This window comes from Lissotriton vulgaris, chromosome 11 (genome assembly GCF_964263255.1).
Source record: "Lissotriton vulgaris chromosome 11, aLisVul1.2, whole genome shotgun sequence".
Classification (NCBI taxonomy): Eukaryota; Metazoa; Chordata; class Amphibia; order Caudata; family Salamandridae; genus Lissotriton; species Lissotriton vulgaris.
The window spans coordinates 555,773,659-555,787,528 of NC_141699.1; the positions used below are offsets into that span (position 1 = coordinate 555,773,659).

Consider the following 13,870-nt stretch of genomic DNA (forward strand, 5'->3'; position numbering starts at 1 on the left):
CCAGTCTGACGACTGGGGATATTCTGAGGTAAGGAATCTATCACGAACGTGTCTCTTTCAGATCTAAGCTCTTTCGTCAACAATAACACATATATTTTTATTGGACATCACCATCATTTGCGCAATACATTTCTTAAAAATTTAAATGATAAAATCAGACACCTCCTCCAGTGTTACAATACGGCAAATAGAGTTACTGTTTTTCTTTTTACACGTCTCCAATAGATAAGTAAAAGAAAAATGTTTGTTTTTAAAAGAGAACTGTGGATCCTAGCTTAAGGTCTTCATGTCTAAGCAGGCCAACGCCGTCTCCTCCTCCTGCTACAACACCCTCTGCATGCTCCGCAGGATCTACAAGTGGATCCCGACCGAAAAAAGAAGAACGGTGACACAGGCCCTAGTCAGCAGCAGACTGGACTACGGCAACGCACTCTACGCAGGAATCCCAGCCAAACACCTATGACGACTACAACGCATCCAAAACGCCTCGGCCCGACTGATCGTCAACGTCCCCCGCTGCAGCCACATCTCCCCCCACCTGAGAGACCTACACTGGCTCCCCGTCGACAAGAGGGTCACCTTCAAGCTCCTCACCCACGCACCCAAAGCACTCCACAACGCCGGACCAGCCTACTTGAACAGCAGCCTCAGCTTCCACACCCCCACCAGCCAGCTCCGCTTCGCCAGCCTCGCCCTCGCCACTGTCCCCCGCATCCAAGGAACGACCTCCGGCGGCAGATCCTTCTCCTACCTCGCCGTCAAAATCTAGAACACCCTCCCTACCCGCATACGGCAGACCCAAGACCTACTTGCCTTCAGAAGACTCCTCAAGACCTGGCTCTTCGAGCAGTAGCAGCTTCCCCCCTCCCCTCAGCACCTTGGGACCCTCACGGGTAAGTAGCGCGCTCTACAAGTACTATGATTGATTGATTGAAGGTAACAGGGACTACTTTGGCACCTGAATCAGCTTTGTACCTCTTAGGGCTGTGTGCTCCAGTAACTCCAAATGCTCCATGACCCCAAACCTCCTACTGTGCTCATAGTAATTGCAGCCCCTAGAACTAGCTCCTAGAGAAGGAATAGAAAAGGAGAATAGGTGGATTGCTGAGTAAGATCTACATAGTGAGATGTACTATCCTCCTGTGAAGTTAATTAAAGAGCAAGAGAATCCAACCTAGTCACATTCCTGGGAGTACAAATCATCGGGGTTGGCAATCTGACATAAGACCTAGAAGAGTCAGAGACAGACGGTTTAGGTTTCTATTGTCTAGTCTCAGAATGAAGGGCGGCCTAATTAATTTCAGCAAAAAATGTTCTCAGATGACTATGGACTTCTACTTTGACTGGCCTTTCATGCGGGGCTATCATGTTAAGGCAGCAGATAAAAAGATCACCAGAACCGGATACCTTTTACACTGCAGCTTAAAAGAAGTGACCTGTTGTCTCACAAATCTGCAAGTGCACCTTCGATTACCTGACCTTATTAAAAACTAAAATTGGAGAGAGGAACCCTTGAAAAAGATGGGAAAAAAACATCAACTTGTAAGATAAAAACTCAGGGCAAGAAACACAGCATCCAGGATCCTTACTGGCCGAGAAGAAAATTAAGAGATAAATCAGTGGATGGGGTGCATTCTTTGAATACTCAAGGCACAGAGCGACCTTTGATTCTTTGGATTGGCTTAGCAAGGGAGAATTCTGCAACATGTATCAGTCTTGGGTGGATCACGCAGTGGTACCCTGAAACTACAGCAGAGGTGTTGAATCAACAGGGTATTTAAAAGAGTCTTGCAAAGAGTAGTGCAATTAAGTTAAAGATACAGGTGAAGAAAGCAAACTCCTCATGGGTACGCGAATACAGAATGAAGTGCCTAAGCAGCATGGGAGCCTAATGAGTCCGAGATGGGCATAGTGCACTGTAAATGTACATAAGAGAAAGGAAAAGGCTCAACGCATATCGTAAAACTTCAAGCTGCTAAATTTGGTGTCTGAATATACAGCATGGTATCGTGAATGAAAGCAAGAGGATCCACAAATGGAAACATACAGATACAAACATCACAGAGGGATAAGGCATCAAGAAATACAGATACAAACTTTTAAGTCAGGAGAAACTTTAGCAATCAATTTCTAGCACTGAAATGTCAGCCATGTAGCATTGCTTATAAATAATTTTACCTTTTTCCCCTACAAAAGGCAAAGACCACGTGAAGACATCCATGAAGTTTGGGAGCCAGTAAGGATGTGGGGAGCAGTTGAATTGCCTGATATTCATTACATTGTTCTCGTATTTCAGTACAGCAGCTAGAGAAGAAAGAAAAAGACGTAAATAGCGACAGGCTGCAGGGAACATAGAACAGAGAGGGAGTGGTGGGCAGTGACTGCAGGGAAAGTGGTGTATAGACAGCAAATAAATGTGTGGCATGTGAAAATATATACATAGCATACTACAATGAGTGCATAGCCGCTTGGCCATACTAGGCAAAACAGATCAAGTTTATTGTAAGAGCGGATGGGTAAGTGCTTAGGATTTCCAGAATAGAACTACTGCATGGACATTACAAGGGCGGTGATTGGGGGCAGGAAGTTGCATATAGATGGCAGAGTGATTACATCGCTGCACACAACAACGTGCAGAGGATAGAACAATGATCCTGATTTATACTTAGGATAACATAAATGAAAAACAATTCTCTGGTATTCCTGAAGTGCAGATTATGTGCCAGCAACTAAATATTTATTTTGCTCACTCGCAAATAACATGCAAAAGTATACTAGCAAGCTACCTTCGTGGATTTAAAATCAGAAAATGAAACATAAAATAAGCAGAAATAGCTGTCATTTCTCACTTCTGTGATCCAAATGTCAGCAAAGGTAGCTGTAGTAGATCCCTTCTCCTTTTAATACAAACGTCTGTTCCCTTACACAAACATACTTATTTTTTATATAATTGAATGTCCAAGTAATTTGGGTTTGTTGCACTTTTGAAACTATGGTGGACACTGCTTAAAAAATTTGAAATGAAATTGTCAAGCAGAGAAAGATAAAAACAATCTTTAAACAGATAAAGAAAAATGCAGACAGCAAATAAAGCTTATCAAAATCTGGTATTCTCATTCAGTACTTGCAGAATCTGCTGCTAAACGGCAGAAGGGTTATTACTTCAAGCCATAAAGTGCATTTGCTTATGTGAACTAGCACCTAGATGCTGCAGTTATGTCCCTGTTAGGTCTTCTATTTTGAGGTTTGTCGACTACCTACTCTATATCTATTGCCTCACACAATTAACACCTTAATGTATCTTCAACACTGAAAATTTGCTTTTTCTTGCACTGGAAATATTTGGAGTTGAGAATTGCGTTTCACAATGGAATCCACTTGTTCTAGTAACTCGCATTTGGCCAAGCAGAAATAAAAACTTTAAGATACTAAAATTATTTGTAATCCTTGATCTTCATCAGGGGAATCTTCACTGAAGTAGCCTCACCCACATGCAAGATAGCAACACGCTTCTAAAAGAGAATCTTTTTAGCAAAAAAAGTAGTTTGTACATTAGCCTATCTGCAGGCTGTTATTTTCTTCATTTCTGTTTAGAATGAAAGCAATGATCTGTCTCTAGTGTGAACGAAAAAATGCTTTCTAAGAAGTCCAGTGACATTGCAACAGTAAAAAGAGAAACCATAGAAGGACTTTTGGTTTAAGCAGTGAATGCAGTCTAGTTTATCTTGTGGAGACTCAGACAAAATTAAAATTATACTAATATATTTTCGTGAATTTTGTGTTACAACAGTTATCCGAATTTCCCAAAAGTATGCCACCATGCATGCCACGTTGCAAAATTGTGTGTTCACTGCAAAATTTTCATGTTTTAGAAAATGTTAATGTTATAACATGGGAAAAACACGAACGGCCAGAGTGTAAGCAGCTATTGCTGGCAACACTTGTGTTTTTCTAAAGCATTGGGATATCCTTAAATTCCACAGAAAAACAATATTAAGATTTAGATAAAGCGGACTACAATAGAATTGAAAGTGAATCTACAAATATACTGCTCAATTGTTTAAGAGGAAGTCGCAGGCTCAACTGGAGAGTTAAGTTGTATGTTCAAAGTGGGTTAACAAAAAATTTCTGACTCGCATTTTACAGGTTGCCTTCTCTACTACTGGAAGCAGCGGTGTGTTATTTTCTCTGCAAAATGTTGGTAAATTTGGCACTGATGAAAACTTTACAGTAGTCACCACATTTTTGCACTGCCTCAATCAATCGCTAGTAAATGTTTTGGAGGGGAGCCTTTAAAGCAGAGCTTATTTCCTGCTTCTTTAATTAGATAAAATGATGAATTAAGACAAGTTTTAACTCCTCGTGGATTGAAAAACTATGCATGTCACAGAATTCTCTGCTCAATTGCAAGTGTTCGGACTTGCTTCTTACCTACTAAGATAATCTACCCTTGAAAAAACCTTAGTTTCTCCTCTCCTCTGGAGGGTACACCTGGCCATAATGCCTTGATATTTGATTATCTCTGCGGCAGTAGTTGAGAATGCTGAAAATACCAAAGCTTCACACAGTGCCAGTGAGAAAACAAACTTGTGTAGAAGAGTGAGGGAAAGTGCAGACTTGATCAACAGCAGTGTCCCTACAATTACTGTCAAAGTATGATATACCTCAAATGATGAGCTGGGCTTCAAAACAACCTAATTAGTCAACTTAAGCATACTGTGTTTTGTACGAATGCTCTTCTGGCATCTCGGATGAACCAGTGTTATGAAGTGTTATTGAAATACAGTCTGTTGTTTCGATGTTAGTGGACTGAGTAGTTTAATCTCATGAAGATCAAAAAAAGATTTTTACCACAGTGTGATCATGTAATGCTAGTTCTCTTCCAGGGAAAGCATCATACTAGTCATAACCACTTAATAGTGCTGTTCACACACTATTTATGTCAACAAAAATAAATCTAAACATGTACAACAGTGCAACACAGCTCTGTAGAAAGTAGAGCCACATTAATGAAAGATATTATGTTTGGAGCCTCGAGATAGCCTAAAAATCAGCACATTTCATTTAATGTAAAAACATTTAAACTACACCATTTTATAAAACAGTCACTAAATACATAAAAGGAAAGGAAATGAAATGCAATATCAACAGACAAGCTGCAATGCAAATGGCAACAAAAACTGGCACTGTGTCTTTAAGCCCCCCCACCTCCCAACCTCTGTATCCCATCATGCCCAAAAGGAGAGTTCAGTTAAATGTTTACAGAAACAGGAGGATCCTGAGTGAATGAAAGAAAACATTGTATTCCTTCTTGTCGGGGGGGGGGGGGGGGGGGGGGGGGGAGTAGGGAGGGTTGTAGATGAGAATTCCACTTGAACAGAACTCGGATGACAGGTAACCTTTCCTTCTCTTCTGGGGGATACTTATCAACAGTCTAAATCACTCACTAGACAAGACCACCATCAAATGGTAGGACTTTATACTGTTAGTGGGCATCCTGAATTTCTATCCCGCGCATCCAGTCCACCTGGTATAACAGAAGGAAAATTTGGCTATTCGGAAATCAAAAATAGGCGAAAGTTCTTCCTTTGGACTCTCTATTGAACCTGTAACCTTTTTGGTTTCTGGGAACCTCCTATACAGCATATGTTTATGTAGGAGAGACACAGATGGTCCGATTTTGAGGCTCTGAAGAGGGCTTCACACAAGGCAGTAAGTCAATAGGTACATTTTGATAATGGAGATCTTCTGGCAAAGTTTGGAAGGTAAGGGAACACATATAGCGGTCTGTAAAAACATTAGCAATGCCATTGCCGCTGGTCTTTTGTTGTAGAAGATGTTGTTATGAGAGAAGAGTGATCAGATGCTCATACAGTCATAAGACATCTGAACTTAAAAAATACATGTTTTCTGATCATGCCTCCAAAATACTACTGCAACCAGAAGAGATAAAAGTGCATTTACGAAGGAAAATAAGATTCATATAATTTGCCCTAGGACATAAAGTAGTGGCTGTGAAGCCTAGATATGAAACCCGGAGACTAACAAATTATGTTCTGTGTAGATGAGTAACATTTAATTTTTATGCATTCTCATTTAGTTTCGCCATGATACCATTGGATAGGGTGAAACACATCGGATTTCATTTTCATAATCATTCTGTCTTCAGATGTTTACCCCTAATAATGGACCCAACATCTTACTGCTGGCTGGTTGGGTATCCTTGGACATCATTTAGTGGTTGCAAATGGTCGCTTTGCGACCTCTGGCTTTCCCCCTGCAACCTCAGGCACTAAGCTTGCGACCTCTGACCTAAGGACTCACTAAGGCAGTGTCAGGATCGCTTTTCAACATGCATTGCGAGGAGGAACACAGCAGGGTGTGTTCAAACTGAAAATTTATCAAACTTGCAACATATTTGATTTATTATTGTTGGGTAAGAAGCAAAACTAATTTCACTGTCTCTGGACACATCAGAGGCAGCCGAAATAGGACAGACAGATGAAAGAACAAGCATTTGCAATGCAATAGGTCTCACATTTGCAAGAGTTTAAGTTATTGGCATTGTAAATGATAATGCCTTTTATTTAGGTTTTAAAAACCAACACATAAATAAAAGGCATTGTCATTTACAATGCCAAGAGCTCAAACTGTTGCAAATGCGAGACCTATTGCATTGCTAATGCTTGTTTACTATGACCCCGTCCCCTCTCCATTTCCTTACCTTCTCCTCCTCTCACCCATCTCTCTTTCATCATTGTCTCACAGCTCCTCCTTTCACCTCCTATCCCCTTCCGATCTTTCCCTCCACCACTTCTCTCCCTTTCAAGTCGTCCTCCCTCTCTTCCTCGATCACTCTCCCATCTTTTCTGTTTTTTATCTCTTAACCATGCTACACTCCCATCCTCTCACTCTGTTTCCCAGCCCCCTCTCTCCCACAGTACTCCTCCCTCCACGCTCATTACAAAAAGTCTGGAGAAAGTAGAACACACTTAATATAGCGGTTATGTAAAATCCCTTGTACGTGTAGAGCTGTTGATTATGAATGAATAACTTGATTGTCAACTTAGACAATGGAACTTCAAAAACACCTGGGGAAAAACAACTGTACTAAGTGTCTACACCAGTGCCTCCGCTTCCACATGTCCTACGCTCACCTTCATCTGCTGTTCTGTGTCCATTTCACATGTGTTCTTTCTCTTATCTCCTACCTTCCTTGTGTCCCCTTGCAATCCTAGAGTGCCTAGCCTGATAATTCCTGTCCATTCTCCTTCCGATTTGTAATCACATCTGTGCCTTTTCCCTTGCCATGTGCCGTTTGTCTTCACCTAAGCACCATTCGCGACATCTGTAAGGAGTAGTTTCTTACCTGTAACTCCAGTTCTGTAGTAGGGGTATCTCTGTTATAGTCATAATCTAGTGAATTTTTTGCACTTTTCAAGTGTTTAGAGCGTTTCACTCAACGTCTTTTGCTCTTTCTTCCTTTTGCTGGTGTTTTCTGGTGTGTTTGGCCACTCTTTTGTAAGATATGCCTTCCTTATTTGACAAATGCCTTGAGTGTGCCAGGAAGAAGGCCAAATCTGATCCACACAGGGTGTGTATCCTCTGTCTCCCTTCTTCTAATGTTCCTGTGGATTGTGAGATCTGCCAGCAGTTCTCCAACAGGACCCTAAAGGACAGGGAGAAGACTCTGCTCCAAGGACTGGAGCAAAGAAGACAGCAAGGTCAAGGTGGGTCTGGGCATGAAGATGCCTCTTCCTCTGCCCGTACTTCGGCCTCTGGGGGGCTCCCAGGAAAGAGAAGGCCAGAAAACGGCTCAGGTCTCCGTCGATACCCTCAACGCCGGCGTCGAGAGGGATGACCACTGTCTGCTCCCAGTCTCCCCAGGGCTCTGGGTCGAAGCGGCGTCGCCGGCGAGGGGATTGACGTCGAGGCCTCGAACGAGGTCAACGTCAAGGACTGCTTCGTCGTCGAGACGCCATCGACGTCGTGAAGGGTCTGGAATGCACCGGCGCTCGCCGTCGAGGCGACACCGCCGTTCGGCGCCTACTCGATGTTAGTCGCCGAGAAGAAGATCATCGACGTCCAGAAGGAGATCATCAACGTCCAGAAGGAGATCATCAACGTCCAGAAGGAGATCATCGGCGTCGAAGAGGTGGTCAGTGTCGATAAGGAGAAAATCGACCTCCGGGGGGGCGTTCTAAGGCCAGGTCGGAGTCCCAGGGCTCTGTAGTCAGCCTTTCCTCGGCTTCCACGAGCCCACGGTCGCGGCGGTGCTGTCGCTAGTCGAGGAGGTCGGCCTCGAAGTCACCCCCGTCAAGACTGGCGCAGAAAAGAAAGAGAGTGGTAGAGTCTCTGGGCTCGGAGTACTCCCAGACCTTTTCGCCCTCACGGCCCAGGACGCCTACACCTCCCCCGTTGCACAAGGACCCTCCGCCGCATAATCCTACGCCTCCAGCGCCTCTTCCCCCTCCTCATAACCCTCCTCCTCCCCCACTGCCACCCCTGCCGAGGTCTCTCTCTTTGCCTCAACTCCCGACACCGCCTACGGGGCTTCCACGTCCTAGGCTCCCGCCCCCTCCACAGCTCCCTCCTTTACGGCCAGTGGACAAACCGAGGCCGAGGAGGTCGAGATCTCGCTCCAGACGGAGGGACTGATCCAGAAGTGACAGTCGCTCTTCCACATGGTCCAAACGGCACCACAGGAGGGACAGGTCTAGGTCCCGCCACACGGACTCGTCCGTTGCCCGGGACTATTCACCCACATTGTCGGACTCCCCTCGGAGGAGGGTGTCTCCAGTAGACGACATCATCTCCTTCCAAGAGGTGCTGTTACGTGGGGCTGCAAAACTGGGCATTACACTCACGGTGCCCACGCCATCGACTTCAGTCATCTTCGAGACCCTGCACAAGAAACAGCTGTTGTTGCCCTTGGTGCCAGGGCTGGAGGAACCTGCCATGGAGCTCTTCCTCACCCCTGCCTCTACAAAATCGGCACCTTCCAGGCTGCAAAAGAAATACAGGGCCCCGGACTCAGACCTGGCGTTCCTTCGCTCGGACTCGGTGATTGTGACTGCGGCGAGAAAACAGCACGCCATCGCCCGTCGTGGACGGTGCCTCCTGACAAGGAGAGCTGCTTGATAGACTCGGCTGGCAGGAAAGTCTGCGGTACGCCCTCCACTTCTATGAAGGCCGCGAGTGCCTCGGCTCCGTTGGGCCGTTACGACCAGGCCTTATGGGAGTCCCTGCAGCAGTTCCTGGAACACCTTCCCAGGGATAGAAGGGAGGATTTCCAAGAGATCATTAATGAGGGGATGATGGTCTCCAACCAGGTGATAAGCTCGGCTGCGGATTCCTCGCTCTTGGCAGCCCACGGGTACTGCCATGGGATCAACCTGCGGCGCCACGCCTGGTTGCGTCTGACGTCACTGAAGCCAGAGACGCAGCAGAGGGTCGCCAACCTACCGTTTTCAGGGGCGAACTGTTCGGCAAACATGCGGATGAGGAGAGGGCCCGCATGAAGGCGGAGGCTGAAACCCTGACGGCTGTCGGGCTGGAGAAGCCGAAGGAACAGAGGAAGACCTTCAGCCCGTTCCAGAGGCGTTACGGTACGCAGGGCGGAGGGCAAGGTCGGCAGGCTGGACAGCAGCAACAGCTGCAGCAGCAGTACCAGCGGCAGTACCAGCGGCGTCTGTTCCAAAAGCACCAGAGGAGCAGAGGTGGTCATCAGTCCTCCTCCGCGGGCCCGGCCGGGTCTAAGCCCTGAGGTGCTACTTCCCCCTCGTCAGTTACCCGCTACGGTGGGGGGTGAAGCATACAAAATTATGTGGCAGAGTGGAGAAAAATTACTCAGGACAAATGGGTGCTGAATATTGTTTGCAATGGATACAGTCTTCGTTTTCTCAGCCCGCCTCCAGCGATTACACCGGTTTCTTCACAGTTCCAACTGAGGGAGCTCCAGGCGGAGGCCGATACCCTGGTAAGAAAAAGGGCGATAGAAGACGTCCCTCTATCTCAAAGGGGAAAGGGTCTTTACTCACGCTGCTTTCTGGTACGCAACAAAGACAAGAACGAGTTCAGGCCCATTCTGGATTTGCGACAAGCAAACAAATGGATTCGCAGGGAGAAGTTTTGCATGCTGTCTTTGCACCAGATTTACCCTCAGCTGCTAAGGGGAGACTGGCTTTGCGCGATAGATCTGCAGGATGCGTACTTCCATGTGCCCATTGCACGGAAACACCGGAAGTTCCTGCGCTTCCAAGTAGGCACCAATCACTATCAACACACCGTACTCCCGTTTGGACTGAAGTCTGCGCCCAGGACTTTTTCAAAGTGCATGGCAGTGGTGGCGGCACACCCGAGAAAGAACAAGGTGTTTGTTTACCCTTACCTGGACGATTGGTTGATCAAAGCCTCCACCTTCCAGGAAGCGCAATTGCACTTCAACAGGACGGCCGTTCTGTTGAACCAGCTGGGGTTGCAGATACCTACAGTACTTGGGAGCCTCCATCAATACGCTGTTAGCAAGTGTGTCTCCTTCGGAGGAGAGGCGCTTATCGCTCCTTCGGAAGGCTCAGGCTCTCATGGTTGTTCCATATACAACAGTGAGGACGGTGTCTTCTCTACTGGGGTCGATGGCCTCTTGTATCTTCCTCACTCCACATGCACGCCTACACATGAGGCCGCTGCAGGAATGTCTGGAGGACCAGAGGTGAGGGAACTGGGATGACAGGATACGACTGTCTCTGCACGCTCAGCAGTCCCTGAGATGGTGGTGTTCAGCAGAGAACCTCCTCAAGGGGGTTCCGTTCCACAAGGACATTCCCACTCAGACTATCGTGACGGATGCTTCTCTCCACGGCTGGGGAGCGCATTCCGGACAGTTACAGATCCAAGGGACGTGGTCCCCGACGGAGTCCAAGTACCACATCAATTTCCTGGAACTCAGAGCTGTTCACTTGGCGCTGAAGGCCTTTCATCCGTCCTTCCAGACCAACTCTCTGCTTGTACAGACAGACAATACGACCACAATGTATTACCTCAACAAGCAGGGGGGCTCGAGATCGCGCACACTGTCACAGGAAGCGCAGGCGATCTGGCACTGGCTGCTAGCCAGAGGACTGACGATAACAGCTACCCATGTGCCAGGTGTGCAGAATGATCAGGCGGACTCACTCAGCAGACTGATCTAGGAAAACCACGAGTGGGTCATAAACGACGAAGTGCTCGAAGACGTCTTCGCCAGGTGGGGCACTCCAGCCGTGGATCTGTTCGCCACCGCCGAAAACAGCAAATGCCGAGACGTCGCATCCAGGTATTACCAGCAGGGGACTCTGGGGAATGCGTTATGGCTCAACTGGTCGAACAGCTTTCTGTACGCTTTTCCGCCCATTCCCCTGATTCCGGCGGTGTTCATCAAGCTGTCCCAGTCCAGGGCGCGGATGATCCTCATTGCCCCGGAATGGCCCAGTCAGTGGTGGTTCATGGACCTGTGTCACCGGTCTCTCCTTCCTCACATACGGCGGCCGTGCCGGCTGGACCTTCTCACGAAGTTCGGGGGTTGGGGGAGATGGTGTCTTTAAGTTTGGCGGCATGGCTCCTGAGATAGTGCAATAAGGCCATTTGAAGCTTCCTGAAGATTGTATGGACATACTGAAGGAGGCTAAGCAACCTTCTACTAGGACTTCCAATGCTTACAAGTGGAAGAGGTTCTGCATCTGGTGCACGTCCAAGAACTATGATCCGACGACATGCAAGGAAGATGTCATCCTTCCATACCTTTTGCATTTGGCCAGTCTGGCCTTAATTTCCATTCTATTAAGGTTCATCTCGCTGCGCTGAATGCCTACAGGAAATGCCCTTCACAGACATCCTTCTTCCAGATTCCTGTGATAAAGGACTTTTTGGAAGGCTTGAAGAAAGTGTTTCCTCCTGTTTGCCTTCTTTCGCCTTCGTGGGAGGCTGAGCGTGGTGCTGTCCAGGCTGATGAAGGACCCTTTTGAAACCATTCATAAGGCCTCGCTGCAGCATCTGTCCTGGAAGGCGGTGTTCCTCGTGGCCATTACATCAGCCTGCAGGGTGAGTGAAATTCAGGCATTGTGTTGCCATGAACCTTATACTGTATTTCATGCTGCTAAGGTTATGATGCATACTCACCCTAAGTTCCTTCCTAAGGTGACTTCTGATTTTCATGTTAACCAGACTATAACTTTACCTACGTTTTTTCAGAATCCTTCCACTCCAGCGGAAAGGTCTCTTAATTCCCTGGATGTCAGAAGGGTGTTGAAATTCTATCTGGATAAAACCAAGGATATTCGTAGGTCAGACCAATTGTTTATCAACTGTGGGTCGGTCAGGACTGGTCTTGCTACCTCTAAACAGTCCATTTCTAGGTGGATTGTGTCCTGTATCCAGTTATGTTATCAAAAGGCTAATAAGACTTTAGGGGGTAAGCCTAAGGCTCATTCCACCAATGGCAAAGCGGCTACAACAGCTTTGCTCCGTAATGTTCCCATTGCAAATATCTGCAGGGCTGCCACGTGGAAGTCGGTCCATACCTTTGCGAAGCACTACTGTCTGGACTCTGATGCCATAGCAGATGCTCAGGTTGGGCAGGCTTCGTTGCGAAATCTGTTTGCACAGTAGTGGTGTTGTCTTTTTCCTCCACCGCCGGTTTGGTTCTGGGGATGGGCTTGCCATTCTATTCACTAGATTATGACTATACACAGAGATCCCCTACTACAGAAGGAGTAGTTTCTTACCTGTAACTCCAGTTCTGTAGTAGGGGTATCTCTGTTATAGTCATAAGCGCCCGCCCTCCTCCCCAGTGGAGAAAATGATGAAGTACGGAATGCTACAGGTCTAACTTTATACACCTCCAAAAAGAACTGAAAGTGGAGGGATTTGCTGTGCATTCTGGGATACCGAGAGTTCTTGAAAGTTTCCTTAAAGGCACGGTATCCCTTTTTAAGCCGCATAATGGCAGCCTATGGGGGGCTTGTCTGTTCGTCCCTTCCTCTCTATCATTCCAAGGATTTTGTAAAGGGGAAGTTTCGCTATGGGTGAAGTTTGGCAGACTGTGTTGAATATGATATTGGTGGAATATCCTTTGCATTTCTAGTTGAAGTACTGGACAGTGTTGCCTTGCAGGTATAGGCTGCATTATTTGTCTTGAATTCTCTCTTAAGTGTCTATGCAGGACTGCACAGAAGACCGCTTAAGAGATTATTTTTGATTGCTCCGGGGTCTCCGCACATGAGCAGGACTCAACAGTTCTGTGCCATTCTCCCTCACTTCGCTTTCACCATTTGGCTCCCTTTGAGCTTGCCGACCCCTTACTGCCTCCCTACCTTTTCTGGAGCGTTTCCGGGCTCACTACTGGGCTGGGCTGGGCACAGGTTCAAGTTGAGTTTCAGGCTGTTGTTTTTTAGGCTGTTGGGGGTCAGGCTGTAGTTCTTACGGGATAAGGATGCTCTTGTCAGGCTCCACAGGGCCTCGGGCATGCCAATGGATGAGCAGCCCATTGAGGGGCTTTCCTTGAGCACAGCACGTGCTCAGCGCCTGCTTCGCCATGACAACCACACAAGCCCAACTGAGACCCCCTTCTGTGACTGTGATAGGACGTAAACATAGAAGAGAGACATATCAAATGAACTAAAGTGCTCCGCAAACAGTAAAAGGGACAACACAAATCTGCACATATGGAAGAATATACTACGTGCCATCAGAAAGCCACAGAAAGTGACCAAATTAGAATTTCACTGAATGAACGTGTTTCGAGGGAATGACAAGACCAGGAAAGCGAGAGAGAAAGCTAAGCCATCACAACCTCGATAAGGAGAATAAAACATACACAAAATAGGAGCCTGGA

The 13,870-nt window shown here is 46.8% G+C and overlaps 1 protein-coding gene across 1 annotated transcript in view; it reads right to left on the reverse strand.

The window, feature by feature from the left end:
* The window catches only part of PPP3CC (protein phosphatase 3 catalytic subunit gamma), a 744,021-nt gene that overhangs the window by 256,472 nt on the left and 473,679 nt on the right, over positions 1-13,870 (reverse strand). Inside the window, exon 9 of the mRNA XM_086943633.1 lies at positions 2,179-2,304. Coding sequence (XP_086799759.1) covers positions 2,179-2,304 — 126 coding nt within the window. The remainder of the gene's footprint in view (positions 1-2,178; positions 2,305-13,870) is intronic.